Source organism: Erpetoichthys calabaricus, chromosome 12, assembly GCF_900747795.2.
Source record: "Erpetoichthys calabaricus chromosome 12, fErpCal1.3, whole genome shotgun sequence".
NCBI classification, from domain to species: domain Eukaryota; kingdom Metazoa; phylum Chordata; class Cladistia; order Polypteriformes; family Polypteridae; genus Erpetoichthys; species Erpetoichthys calabaricus.
In genome coordinates, this window is record NC_041405.2 from 155,419,374 (window position 1) to 155,434,886 (window position 15,513).

At 42.0% G+C, this 15,513-nt stretch overlaps 1 protein-coding gene across 3 annotated transcripts in view; it reads right to left on the minus strand.

Moving 5' to 3' along the window:
* ptprsa (protein tyrosine phosphatase receptor type Sa) overlaps positions 1 to 15,513 on the minus strand; it is a 525,319-nt gene that overhangs the window by 294,113 nt on the left and 215,693 nt on the right. For all 3 annotated transcript variants that reach the window (XM_051934972.1, XM_051934973.1, XM_051934974.1), the window contains exon 5: positions 7,501 to 7,689. In XM_051934972.1, coding sequence (XP_051790932.1) covers positions 7,501 to 7,689 — 189 coding nt within the window. The remainder of the gene's footprint in view (positions 1 to 7,500; positions 7,690 to 15,513) is intronic.

Here is a 15,513-nt window from a genome sequence, read left to right on the forward strand (position 1 = left end):
AATGTTATTTGATTTTAATAAAATCAATAAAATCAAAAAAAAAATAAATAAATAAGAAGCTGGACCCACGTGTCTGTCTAGACATTTTACTCCAAAGGCTGGGCAGGTGGGTGAGAACATCTCAACGAGGTGACCTTATAAAAACCAAAACCAAAACCGAAAAGCTGCTGGTAACATTTGCAGATGCATACACTTCGGTGCTAATCCTCCTCTACTCCATTTCTCGTCTTGGTGCCACTAACAGACTGCAGGGAGAGTGACATGGCAGAAACTGGTGAGCTTGGAAGGTTTAATTCTCCTTATTGACTGCCCAGCATGTACTTATAATATTGGAGAAGGCCCAGGAGGAGATGGTTGAGATAGAATAAAGTCCTATCTATCTGATCTATCTGTCTGTCATATAGTGACTTTATTTTCTATCTATCTATCTATCTATCTATCTATCTATCTATCTATCTATCTATCTATCTATCTATCTATCTATCTATCTATCTATCTATCTATCTATCTATCTATCTATCTATCTATCTATCTATCTATAATATAGTGCCTTTCACATTGATCTATCTATCTGTCACATAGTGACTTTATTTTCTATCTATCATATAGTGCCTGTCACATTGATCTACAGTATATATCTGTCACATAGTAATTTTATTTTCTATCTATAATATAGTGCCTTTCGCACTGATCTATCTATCTGTCATATAGTGACTTTATTTTCGATCTATCATATAGTGCCTGTCACATTGATCTATATATCTGTCATATAGTAACTTTATTTTCTATCTATCTATCTATCTATCTATCTATCTATCTATCTATCTATCTATCTATCTATCTATCTATCTATCTATAATATAGTGCCTTTCACATCTATCTATCTGTCATATAGTGACTATCTATCTATCTATCTTATAGTGCCTGTCACATTGATCTATATATCTGTCATATAGTAACTTTATTTTCTATCTATCTATCTAATATAGTGCCTTTCACACTGATCTATCTATCTGTCATATAGTGACTTTATTTTCTATTTATTATATAGTGCCTTTCACATCAATCTAAGTTCTGGATGAGAATTCATTGGATGTCAGCTCTCATGCACACTGAGCCCACCGGTATGACTACTTGTTTGATTTTCGGGACGTGTCGAGGACTCACTGGAGTGAGTCACTGGGTATGTCAGACTAGATGACTGTGATCACAGGAGCGTGCCGTAGACTGCCTCTGGCTAACTAAGATTTCATAAACGAAGTGCTACAACTGAATATCCCTAGGAAAGTTGTCTAATGTGACACGGCCTTTCATTAGCCTGTTTTTCAAGTAGCATTCAGATTGTGTTCTGCTTTTTTCCCTTTGATCCCTGATTGTCTTCTTGCCCTTTGATTCTGCTATCCTGTCTACGTCTGATCTCTCAGCTTTGACCTTTTCCTGTACCTGACCACATCTTCATGTTGTGATTCGTCTCCTTTGCTTTCGACACTCATGATAATCCTCAGAGACATATTGCATCTCATAACAATATCACTATTGTAATATTAATGGACTTCTGTTGTCAAGATCTGATTATGTAAATCAAATTAAAATTGCTCAGTGTGCTTAAACTAATTTATGTATTCACATATGCAGATGAAGGAGATGGAGGGCAAGTACGGGAGGTGCGCATCTCACGCTTTCTTGGGTTATTGTGGTGAGCATGACAGAGTGAGATTATGTTAAGTAGTGTTGTGGGTCTAACCCTGAGGTTTTGTCTTTATCTCTTTTGTACTTCGCTTCTGTCATTTTTTTGGTATGATTTGTTCTGTTCAAGATTAAAACTTATGAAATAGTTTATTATTATTATTATTATTACTACTACTTTCTACTGTTAACAATTGCAGATTCTCTTTTTCTTCTGGTAATTATGTTAACTGTTTTTGATGGCAGAGATTCATAATTATTGAGACTGCCTGCAATGAGTAGTAGAAGTTTTACATTAAAAGGAAAACAAGGAGAAGTCGTCAAAAGTCAAGTCAAGTAAGCCATTCGGTCCAAACATCTCGCCAATTCTGTCCATCTAATTTCTAATGGTTGAGTAAGCCAAAAAACATTAATTGCTTAGACTCCTAGCACGAAGAGCTGCTGTCCATCCAGGTTGTATTGAAGTGATTTGTCACACTCATTTTACTTTGCTTCTGATGTAGGCACATTAGGATGATGGTTTCCTCTTTGTGATTATATAACCTTACTTCTATTTATTATGTATCTTATTTTATGTTCATATATTTTATTTCTACTGCGGTAGGTTGGCACCCTGCCCAGGACTGGTTCCTGCCTTGTGCCCTGTGTTGGCTGGGATTGGCTCCAGCAGACCCCCGTGACCCTGTGTTCGGATTCAGCGGGTTGGAAAATGGATGGATGGATTATTCTACACTCACTGGTTAAATGATTAGCTTACCCATGCAATTTTCTAATCAGGCAATTAATTATGTGGCGGCAGCAGCACCATGCGCAAAACCATGCAAATATAATGTAGGTGAGAAGCTTCAGTGGATGTCTGGGCTGTCTTAATGCATGGGCATGCTGGGCAGTTGCCCGGGGTCCCCACACTAATCTATATATGTTGTGTCTTGCTGAGTGGTTGTGTAGGTAGGGGTCCAACTGCACTGCTTTGCCTGGGGGCATATAATGTTGTTAAGATGGCCCTGGCGGATGTTCAAATCAAACAACATAATGTGAAAAAATAAGAATGTCAGTGATTGGCATGATTGTTGGTGCCAGATGGGCTGGTTTGAATATTTCTGTATCTGCTGATCTCTTTGGTTTCTCATGCACGGCCGTCTCAAGTTTTTACTCAGAATTATGCAAAAGAAAAAAAAGTCCAATGAGCAGCAGAGAGAAAAGAAGATGGGAGAGGTCAGACGAGAATGGCTAATCTGGTCCAAGCTGAAATTAAGGCTACACTAACTCCGAATGCCACACAGTGCACAAAAGCACCTCAGAATGCACACCATGTTGAACCTTGAGGTGGACGGGCTATAGAAGACCATCTCAGGTTCCACTGCTGTCAGCCAAGAACAGAAAGCTAGGGGCTGCAGTGGGCACAAGTTGACCAAAACTGAACAGCTGAATCAGACTGGTCTAATGAATCTCGATTTCTTCTGAGGCACACAGATGGTAGGGTCAGAATTTGTACAAATTCATGCACCCAACCTGCCTTGTGTCAGAAGTGCAGGCTGGTGGTGGTGGTGGTGGTGTAATGGTGTGAGGAATATTTTTCTTGCTACACTGGGGGCCCCCATTAATACCAGTCAATCGTGGCTTGAACGCCATGCCCTAACTGAGTACTGATGCTGAACAGCGGCATCCCTTCATGGCCACAACTCTCCCATCTTCTAATAGCTACTCCCAGCATGACAGTGCACCACGTCACAAAGCAAACTGGTTTCATGAGCATCACAATGAGTTCAGTGCTCTTCGGTGGCCTTCCCATTCACCAGATCTGAATCCAATAGAACACCTTTAGGATATGGAAAAATGGGAGATTTGCGGCATGAACGTGTGGCTGACAAATCTGAGGTGGTTTTAAGAACATAAGGTGGCCCTACCCAGTATTCGGACAGTGGTCCTAATTTATTTGTTCCCTCAGTGTGTAATGCATGAATAAATGTGTAAATCTTCTCACCTGCTTGTTTTGGAGCTCGATTTTGTCTTTGGGGTCATAGACAGAAGAGGAAGGGGGAAAAGTATTTAGCCACAGTAGCAGTCAACCACAATACTGGAAATGGACGCAAATAATTGACGGTACCCTCTGTTTCTGTAGACTACTTGGTCCTTGTGGAGGTGCGTTTCAAGTTTGACCTTAACTTGCGTATTATCCCTCGGGGGTTTTGAGCATGCTGTTTGATGTATATAATTCATTGACAAGCACGAGGAGGGGGTGGGGGGGCACATTTTGTAGTTTTGAGTGAGCTAATATGCATGTATTATTCCAAAGTGCTGAGGGGGTGGATGTAGTAACCCTTGGGAGTCGGAGCAGGCGGGTGACAGGCTGGTGAGTGCAAACATACGAGGGCTATGCTTGGGATTTGTGCCACTCTGTTCACATCTACAAGTGCCCCCCATAATGTACAGAATAAAGACATGTACTGTATTTCCTTGATATTCTAAATTTACAAGTCAGACAATTAATAATAATAATAATTCATTACATTTATATAGTGCTTTTCTCAGTACTCAAAGCGCTATCCACACAGGGAGGAACCGGGAAGCAAACCCACAATCTTCCACAATCTCCTTACTGCAAAGCAGCAACACTACCACTGCGCCACCTGTAAGGACAATTCAGACAAGAGTGGCACAGTGGGTAGCACTGCTGCCTCGTAATAAAGAGGCCTGGGTTCGCTTCCCGGGTCCTCCCTGTGTGGAGTTTGCATGTTCTCCCCATGTCTGCGTGGGTTTCCTCCCACAGTCCAAAGACATGCAGGTTAGGTGCATTGGCGATTCTAAATTGTCCCTAGTGTGTGGGTGTGTGTGTGTGTGTATGTGTGCCCTGTGGTGGGCTGGCACCCTGCCCAGGGTTTGTTCCTGCCTTGCGCCCTGTGTTGGCTGGGATTGGCTCCAGCAGACCCCCATGACCCTGTATTAGGATATAGCGGGTTGGTTAATGGATGGATGGACAATTCAGACAAGATTAAAGTGCACATTGAAGACTTTTAATTTAAGGGGATTTACGTACATCTCGGTCACACCATGCAGAGATGACAATACTTTTTCTACACGGTCCACCCCATTTCAGAGCACCATAATGTTTGGGACAGGTGTTTGTGATTCCTCAGGTGGGTTTCATTGCTTGTACCGCATTGTACATAATAAAAGTCTCAAAGTCAGAATATGGTCACCCTAGGACCCTTCCAGGATGAAACACATCCTAAAACCCTATGCAGGTGGTCCAGATCTAATTATGCAACTGTTCGACTGACAACCGTCTCCCCGACATTTTGAAATGCAGGGCTGGTGCTGCCACCTATCGGCAACAAAAATAATTTTAAGTTAAATGCTCTATGTGAAGAGGTGCTGTGAATTCTCTATGTAATAAACTTAATAAGTTATAGCGTAATGAAAATTGCATATAATTAGATCTGGACCACCCTATACTCTTCTAAAGAACTCAAGTTTATATCACAACTTGACTTTGGTTTAGACGCGCATCAGACTTGATTTCCTAGTTTCGGCCTTGTTCCGTTCCTCGACTGCATCTTCCTCTCTTGACCCATCTCTGTTTCTGTCCACCTGGCTAGAGTAGCACAGGGGGAGCCAAAAAGAAGTACCACATTTTAAACGTTTATTCTACAAAAACCTTACAAGACAAAATAAATTTCATTATGACCCAAGAAAGAGAATACAAAATAGATTGTTTTCACTGTGTTTTAAAAATGATGTCTTCAAGGTGGTGGCCATCATCAGCGATACACTCTTCTTGAGACGATTTCTGAATGCTCGCATGGCCATGGCCATTTCAAAGGGAATAACGGCGATTTTGTGGTTTTGAAGTTGGTGTGTGTATACCTTCAACTTGAGACAGAAATCACACGGAGTGAGGTCAGGTGAACATGAAGGCCATCCAACATCTCCGTGCAGGGAGATCAGCTTCCCACAAAATTTGCATGGATCTCCGCGCCATATGAGCTGTCACTCCATCCAGTTGAAACCAGACATCCACCATAACCAATTCTTCCAGTTGGGACCATAAAACTTTCTCTAACATTTCAATGTAACGTTCTGAAGTGATGGTGCTCACCCCTCCTCAAAAAAGTAAGGGCCTACAATGCCAAATTCTGCAACAGTGCACCAAAATGTAACACGTGTGCTCATTGAGCAGGGGTCTCTGATGAAGTTCACGAGGGTTGGTTTCAGCCCAATAGCAAAAGTTTTGCTTATTTACGCAACCATTCAAATGGAAAAATGGCTCGTCGCTGCACATGACGATGGCATCTCGATGAACTGTTTGCAGAATGTTGCCGCACAACTCTCTACAGCTCTCCCAGTCTCTCTCAGTGAGTTCCTGCACTGCCGTCATTTTGTGAGGATGGAAATTAAGGCCCTCGTGCAAAATCAAAGACGTGTTAGAAATGCCTGAGGCAGAAGCAGATTTGCGCGCAGAACGTCAAGGAGACTGCAAAATTGATGCCCTTACAGCGTGGATGTTTTCAGGCGTTCAGTGCAGTCCGAGGACGGCCTGGTGATTTTCTGTTTCATGTTGTACCCCGTCTGTCTAAATTTAGCCACCCACTGAAGAATTGTTTTCCGGTTTGGGACGTCACCATTTGGAGGAATGCTGAAGTGCATTCGGAAGGCGTGTTGCGTAGTGATGATGGATTACACTTCAACAGCGAAAGCAGCATGGTGCACACCGGACCAAATGCATGTTGCCGACTGAAAACTACAAGGGATCACCTATCAAAGGACCGCCCCCTAACCCCAGGCCTCTACCTCACACAATGACCTTGAGAATTGTGGTACTTCATTTGGCTCACCCTGTACAATGCCGGCTCCTTCCAGCTGACACACGAAGGATTCGCAGAACGATATTCCGTTGTGAAACACACAGTTCAGTAAATGTTGAAACGGAGGTCCGTACCCCAGAGAAGTCCATGTGGTGATTATCACAAGAGATCAGTTCAACGTGCACGCCTTGATCTGCAGCCTATTTTGGCCTATAACTGTAAACCTGTGCTCGGTGAAAAGATGATAAAATGACACCGACATGGAAACGGGATTTTAAATTTTGATCACTAGTGGAAGCGAACACTCAGACCAGCTGAAGCATCAGACGGATACTTAAATAAGCTTTCTCACTGCACATACACACACACACACACCGACCCCGCAACAGACCATGGCAGCTCCATTTATGTTACCCATTCACTGAACCATAATTGTTAACCCTGTGATGCCCCAGGCTGACTTTGATGCTAACTAATTTAATCTGTAAATAGACTTTGTTATACCAGCTGTTTAATTAAAGGTAAAATCAATGAGTCAATCCAAATGCTTTCAACAAGCGCTTTGGTTACAGTCACAAATCCTACGCCAACACATGGTAAAAGAACAAATAAAAACTGTTAGGTCCTATCTTGCTTTTCTGCACGGAACATACAGTAAGCTCCTGGGACACGTTTTCATGCTCAAGGATTTTCTTTATTGAACCTTCCGAAAATGAAATTGCGCTTCTACAGGAGGCTGCTGTCAGATTGACAGCTCGGAAAAGACTGTGGCTACATTTTGCCGTCTCTGTCCAAAGTTTACAGTATGTCAAAAAAAGCAGAGGAAAGAGAAAGAAGTGAATTAAAAAAAAAAAAAAAAAAGAAGAAAACAGTAATGATCGACAGGCCACAGGCCTTGATAACATAAAAAAAAGGTTCCCCCCTAAAGGGAAAATGTCCCCAGCATCATAAGGTGTGACTGTCACTTTCAGAGAATACTCTCAAAAAAAAGGTTGTGCTTCACTCTTACCTGATCGCAGTTGCTTAATTCTTCCATTACTTGTACTTGGATCGATGGGTAGAAAATCCTTGAACCAGGTAATTTCAGGATCAGGGTTACCACTGGCGGCACAAAGCATGGTGGCTGTGCGTGTTCGCTCGACCACCTTGAGCTGGGGACCCATGTCGATGTTCGGGAACCCCAACGGAAGCTGATCCTCTGCAAAGACAAAGACAAAGCAGTTGTTAGATCTTGGGGGCCCTTCGGGTACGGAGAAAGAAAAAACATTATTAACTGAAATGTAAGCTATAATAAGAATGTGCTGTGCATTAACCGACAGTATAACATTAATCCTTTTATAAGCTGAGAAAAGATTCTTAAATTGTAACTGCCACATAGCCGTTGAAGTGTTGCAACCCTGATGGTGCATTAGAATAGGGAGGTACATGTTTTGCAAAGTGCTGTCTCTGTTAAACTAGCCATAGCTGAACTGCATCGCCTAAGTTGGATCGGGAACCTGGGACTTTGGGCATGTTGACTACCGTGTACTTCTACACGTACTGATTTAATGCGTCATCTTAAGCTACTTGCAAACTCTGTGTGACCTCAAATTGAAATGACATGTTTCATCTTTTTGTTTAGTAAACTAACTGGTATAAAACTGAGCTAACTTCCTTTTTTGAGCGGGCTGTCTGATCTGACCTGTCAGTAGCAACTTGAGCTGGCAGGCGGGCGGCCTCTCTTCTCACCACGAATAAAGAAATTGCTTTTTATTTTAAATTGGTGTTTTTGTCTCCCGTTCTTGTTCTCAACTTTCGTCCACAGTACTAATGAAGGATGTTCAGTCATCTTTAACTCTCCAGATGGAATATTTAAGACGGGTGAAACCTCAACAGCAAATTCAGCCCACTAGGATGAGAGTCACCCCAGAAGAAATGACACACCACAAAATTATACGGCAGACCAACTGGGTTTCCAGTTCAGTGGGAACTTCCATGGGCGCTGGTTTTGCCCCCAGCCAAATTCACAATCAGTTCCATCCATCCATCCATTATCCAACCCGCTATATCCCAACACAGGGTCACGGGGGTCTGCTGGAGCCAATCCCAGCCAACACAGAGCGTTAGGCAGGAAAAAATCCCAGGCAAGGTGCCAGCCCACCACAGGGCACACAAACACACCAAGCATACACTAGGGACAATTTAGGATCACCAATGCACCTAACCTGCATGAGTTTGGACTGTGGGAGGAAACCAGAGCATCAGGAGGAAACCCACACAGACACGGGAAGAACAAGCAAACTCCACGCAGGGAGGACCCGGGAAGTGAACCAATCAGTTTCTCATTCTAAAATGATCCCATTGTTTAATTATCTGGACTACAAATATTTCAAAAAGAAATTCCTATATATCCCGGGTAGTGTTGGGTAGTGTGGACGGATGAAAGGACAGTGGTGGATGTCAATGATGTGTTGGGTTGGCAGTAGGGTCACCACTTTAAATCCTAACACAAATTATATTAAACAAAAAGAATGCTCGATGGCACAAAAACGAAGCAGTCTTCCTGACTTGACATAGCAGGTCTTCCACTGTGGATGGTAAAAGAGATGACAGTGTTGGCGACAGCACCCCCTTTCTTGTCCCGGGGTGGTATCGCTTACCTCCAAATAAACCTGGAATGTGATCCTTTGACGCATATGCGTGACAATACATAATGAAATTTTGACTTTAGTACCGATACCGGCTTTAGGACCTCAGTACCAGTGCCAAAGTGGTTCCAAAGTGAGTAACGGATAACTCCAAAGCCCTCCAATGTTACTTCAGCCTGCACCATCATGTCAATCTACACAACGTGTATATCCAAGCAATAAGGGTTCCCATGAAGCCCTGATCGCATCGAGTCAATAAAGGAAGAGGTCTCCCATGAAATTTTGATCACGTCAAATCAATAAGGGATGGGTCTCTCATGGAGCCTTGATCATGTAAAATTATTAAGGGGCGGCCCTGTGAAGTCTTAATCAAATCAAATCAATAAAAACAGAGCTCTACCATGAAGCCTCAAACGCATCATATAAGTAAAGAAAGAGTTCCCCCATGACGCCTAGATCACGTCATCTCAATGGGGGTCTACATGAAGTCTCCATTGCTTCTAATCAACAAAGGAAGAGGTTTCCCATGACGCCTCAATCAGGTAAAATCAACAAGGGTGCGGGTCCTGTGAGGTCTCAATTACGTTAAACAAAATTAAAGGGGAGGTCTCCCATGAAGCCTCGATCATGTCAAATCAATAAAGAAGGAGGCCTTTCATGAAGTCTCAATTGTGTGAAATCAATAATGGGGGGTGGGGGGTTCCATGAAGTCTCGGTGGTTGTTTGGGATTTTTCCGTGAAATCTCGTTCACAGCGAAATATGTGGTTTCATGAAACGTCTAAGCACATTTTATCCCTGCTACTCTACCGAGTGGCAGGAGGACGAGTTTGAGTGGAAAACTGATTTTTAATTCTGGTATCGAAAAAATCTAACTTTCCAGTATCGTACCATTTAAAAAATTTTGTGCTGTTCCTTTAAGAAGATCGAGAAACCTTAGTCTGTCCACAAAGGATATGCCCACAGGTTCAGGGCTTCTCACTGCTTTATCTCCAGCAGGTGACCCACCTGCACTTCAGAAGAGGTCATCCACCTGAAGCTAAGTGTGTTCAGGCTCAGCCAGTACTTGTATATCTAGTAAAAGCTTGGGTTGCTGCTGGAAGAGGTGTTGGTAAGGCCAGCAGGGGGCGCTTACCCTGTGGTTTAGTTTATGGATCCCAATGCCCCAGTGGCATTGAAGGGGACACTGTCCTCTAAAATAGCGCGTTCCTTTAGATGAGACGTAAAACCAAGGTCCTGATTCTCTGTGCTCATAAAAGATCCCTGGGATTCTTTCAAAAAGAGTAGGGTATACCCTGATGTCCTGGGTAAATTGGCCTCAGTTATTCTGCCCAAACCCCATTACTCCCCGTCTCTAAATAGCCAGCTATGTCAGTCACCCCTTTACCACCTAACAGGTAAATGTGTGATGATGATGATGATGATGTACTAGTGCAAAAATGGCTGCCGTCACACCATTCAGATGGACAGTGCACATAGGTGGTGGTCGATGTAGTTGCCCACTGCCTGTGTGAAGCACTATATAATTGTAATTAATAATTATTATTACCAGTACTTCATGTCAGTATACAACAAGTGAAAGACATCTGAAAGATACAATACAGAAGGCACGGCCAGCACCCTCCTCAGCTCTGTGCGCTCGTCACTTGCCTCTGTATCTAGAGCCTGTTAAGCTCATTATGTGTGGAGGCCACCCACCTGCCCTCTGTCTCTGCCACTCCAACCCTCTTAATCCACTTCAAGCGCTCCCATTGGCCACCAATGACTTCATCTTTATAAGTGGTTTTGGTTGAGGGCCAAACAGAAAGAATTTCTACCTGGACAGGAGCCAGGGTTTCATTAATTTGATTAACCAATTAATCCGCTGAGAGTACAGGGCAAACTAATGCTGGTGGAGAGGGCACAGGCAGGAGGGCATGCTAAAGTGGACTGGTCCGTCTGTCTGTGTGACTTCAGATGTGTGTGTGTCTGTGTGAATGTGAGGGCATGCAGGTAGCATGTGTGTGTTGCAAAGGCGTGTGTGCACTGCACAGAATTGTTTTCATGATGTGGAGAAAAAGAGACAGGAGCAGCAGAAACACATTCAGGTGTAAACTGCAAGCGTTTACCGTCCACCCTCATTGTCACTCGTCATTGAATTAAAGCAGCCTTTCTGAATAGCACAATGACCACTAACCAGATTAGGCATGACAGCCAGAAACGAGCCAGAGGTGCATGCGGACTTTGGGCAGAGGCGCTGAAAAGCCACATTTATAAACATGTTGCCTCATCTTGGTTTTCACTAAAACATGCAAAAGGCAATTTTTAATTATGTAGTTCACTTTGCACAATTCCTCAGAGCTTAATTAAAGGAACCCGTGTGGAGGGAACCCCGAGAGTGGAGCACAAAAAAAGACAACATGCTCACCGTGTAGGGGTGGCATAACTGGAAAGGTGCTACATCAAAGATAGATAGATAGATAGATAGATAGATAGATAGATAGATAGATAGATAGATAGATAGATAGATAGATAGATAGATAGATAGATAGATAGATACTATACAGTAGACACATAATGAATATACAGATATGAAGTGCAATGTTGATAGATATGAAAAGCACTATATTCTAGATAGACAGAGAGATCGATATGAACCACACTAAATAATAGACAGGAAATGCACAACATAACAGATAATATATAAAATACACAATATTATAGATAAATATATATATATATAGACAGATAAACAGATAAATGTGAAAGTCATTATACAAGACAAAAATGTTTTTTATAAAGGAGGGACAGACATGAAATGCACTATACAATAAACAAATGAAAATTAAATGCACTATATTACAGATAGATCAATATGAAACACCATATAATAGATACACAGGAAATACATTATGAAACAGACAGCTATGATATAAATAAGGAGATATGAAAGGAACTATTATATATATATATATATATATATATATATATACTGTAAAATATATATATATTTATATATATAAAATATATCTGTATAAAAGGTAATAAATAGGATATATTAAGTAATAGAAAGTAATAGTAAGTAATACAAATACAGACGTAAAAGTGGACGTGAAAGGCACAACATAATAGACATAAAATGCATTATACTGTATAATAAACAGATGGACAGATATAGCGAAAAACACTACTGTATATTATAGACAGATATGAAAGGTGTTATGTAATAGATGATTAGATGGAAAGGTAGATATGAAAGGCACTATATGACAGACACATGGAAAAGTTCTCTGTTGAATAAAGATTTAGAGAGATCGCTAGTTCAGGTTCAAGTCAATCGTAGACCACTAATGCTGTTATAGAAATAAAAACACAGATATTAAATATGGCTACATATAACGACAGTATATTAAACACAATGTGAGTCTCCAGCAGACTGAAGCACTGCATTTCATTTTTCACGAGTGCACACACATATCGAGATGACATAGCCCAGTGGGCTCTGAGGGTCTCGTCTGTATGACAGCCGTACGTTTTTACCACAAAGGCTGCTGCACTCTAATGAGACATTTCTTCTTCTTCTTCCTCTTCTTCTTCTTCACTAATTAAGGAAAGCAATCGAGTTGTTGATTTTGTGTGTGTTGTGTAGAATTCCTTTGAGTTTAATTAAAGCAACTGGAGTGCAGAGCCCCTCCAAGTGGAGCTCGCAGAGCTGATGCATTAACTGCCTGGGAAACAAAGACAGTGAGCCGAAATGGCGTGTGTGGAGCGGGCCGAGCAGTCATTACCATAAACTAAATGCGGCACAACTGCCAGAAGCTGCTGCCCCCGGGGAGACAGTCCAAATGAGATCATTACATTGGCTGGCTGGCAGGCGCAGGTGTTTACAGTGCAAATCAGCCCACCGAGAAGTCGAGAGATTGATGAGCAAGTCCATCTGACACTCAGGTGTTGCTTACGTACAGGTGGTCCTTACAGCAGATTTACATGTACGATGTTCACTCACATCGTCTATATCTGGATTGGCTCCAACCATGAGGATGTAGAGCTGCTGCGCACCTCCCTGCTCCTGTCATTGTCCTGGATGGATGAACCTCGCTTACCGTAAGTCAAGCCCCCCGATACAGCAGAGTGTCACTCGTCAAGGACAAAACCCCATTTAAAATGCATCCCATCATAACTGACAAAGCCTACGGCTTGACATCATGGCTCCGCTCAAGATCTAAGTCACCTCTCACCTGTGATGTATAAACACTACACATGATATACATATGACATATAAACAGCTCCGGTCATTCTTCACATGCTCTCCCAAGGCTGCGGCCACAATGTGTGACTTCCTCCAGGACACAACGTCACCATGTGAGCATTAGGGCACAAAAAGGCAGCCAGCAGCAACAACATCTCAGGGCTACTGAAGAGAAATGTGGCACGTCGGCCAGAAACACCAACAAAAACCTAAGTGACCATGAAGACCACACAAGGACTGCAAGGAAGATGTGAACTAGAGACCGAAGCCCCCTGAAGGATAGAGCTAATGGGGGTACAGTGTGAAAAGGCAGACAGAAAGACATGAAAGACAATACATAGATAAGACAGACAGATATGAAAGTACTACTGTATATAACAGAGAGGTATGAGGGACTTTAACAGTCTTGGATAAATAAATATGAATGGCCAAACAGAGAGATAGATAGATACAAGTGATATTTGAATGCATTATGTCCTTCGCGGCCAGCTTTGTTTGAGTTATGAGCAATTAGCCAGTGACCCAACAAAAACCACCTTGAATAGAATTAATACAACACTGAGTGAACTCCATAATAATAACTGTACAAACTTACAGGATTATTATAAAATGAAACGGAATGATGCGATCTGCCTGGAATTCTATGGCCTCCCAAAAAATCCACAAAAACCCTTTGAAATTCAGACCTGTGGTCAGCTTAACAGGTGGACCAGCATAGTACTTTTCTAAAAGACTTTTTCAAATGCTGAAACATTTAACATATTCGAGTTATTCTGTTAAGAGCGCCAAAACGACACTGCAGAGCTTAAAGAACGTATCATGATGTCGTTTGATGTCGTGTCGCTATACACCATGATTCCTAATTATCCGGCCACAGAGACTTTATTCTCAAAATTAAACAACGACCCCACCTGGCCACAAAGCACATAAAGCATTTAATATCACTTTGCCAGAAAACTCGTATGCATTTTAATAGAAAATACTACATATAGAAATAGGGCACGCCAATGGGTCCTCCATTATCAGGACTCTTAGCTGAATTGGTAATGCAACGATTTAAAGTGCGGCTCTAACTCAATCACACTTAAACTTTGGATTCGCTATGTCAATGACACATTTGTCATATTAAAAAGCAATCATCTAAATGAATTCCACAGCCACATCACTTCAACTCACCATGGAAAAAGAAATGAACCGACCCATTTGTTTGCTGGACATCTCCATTGAAAGTGGTAATGACACCACCTTAATTATGAGTGTAAGGAATGTACACTTTTCTAGCAATCACCCCTCATCACATAAACAGAGTTGTGTTAAGACTCTGTTCAGAAGAATAAGTAATACAAAGAATATTAAAAAGAATGAAAAACGTTATCTTTTCACACAGCTACCCCGAGGCGTTCATCAATAAACGGTTACATAGGAGGCACCACAGACCTCAGCAAGCAATCGACTCCAACCTGATCTCACATCATACTTGGCACACCCTTTCCTAAGACAATAGTGTATCGGAAAGTACAGCGCGCATCCTCTGCAAACCAGGCATCAAAACAGCCCATAAACCTGAAAACACTCTGCAGACTGTCCCTTTTCATGCCCAGAAGCAGGAAATCTGCATCAGAGACACAGAATGCAATATACAGTACAGTAATCCCTCACTTATCGCGGGAGATAGGTTCCAAGGCTGACCGCGATAACTGAATTTCCGCGAAGTAGGGACACCATATTTAATTAATTATTTAACGTGTATTTGGACGTTTTTAAACCCTCCCTGTATTGTTTACAACCCACCCTTTACTCTATTAATAACAGGGACAACTGCTAAGCAATATGAAATCGGTAGATAAGTTTACACTTACTGTATAGCGAAGTACACGTAGCTATATATGACGTGACGATGGTGATGAATATGCTGCGCAGTAAAAATGATGACGATGAAGGTGATAACCCCCTGAATGCAGTAGCGAGAGCACGTTAATGCTGAATGAGTGAGATGAGACTTCCTGGTTAATGCAGCACTCCGTCGCTGAGCCAATCAGCAGCACACAGGAACTTAACTGCGTGCTCTGATTGGGTAGCTTCTCAGCCATCCGCCAATAGCATCTCTTGTATGAAATCAACTGGGCAAACCAACTGAGGAAGCAAATACCAGAAGTAAAAAGACCCATT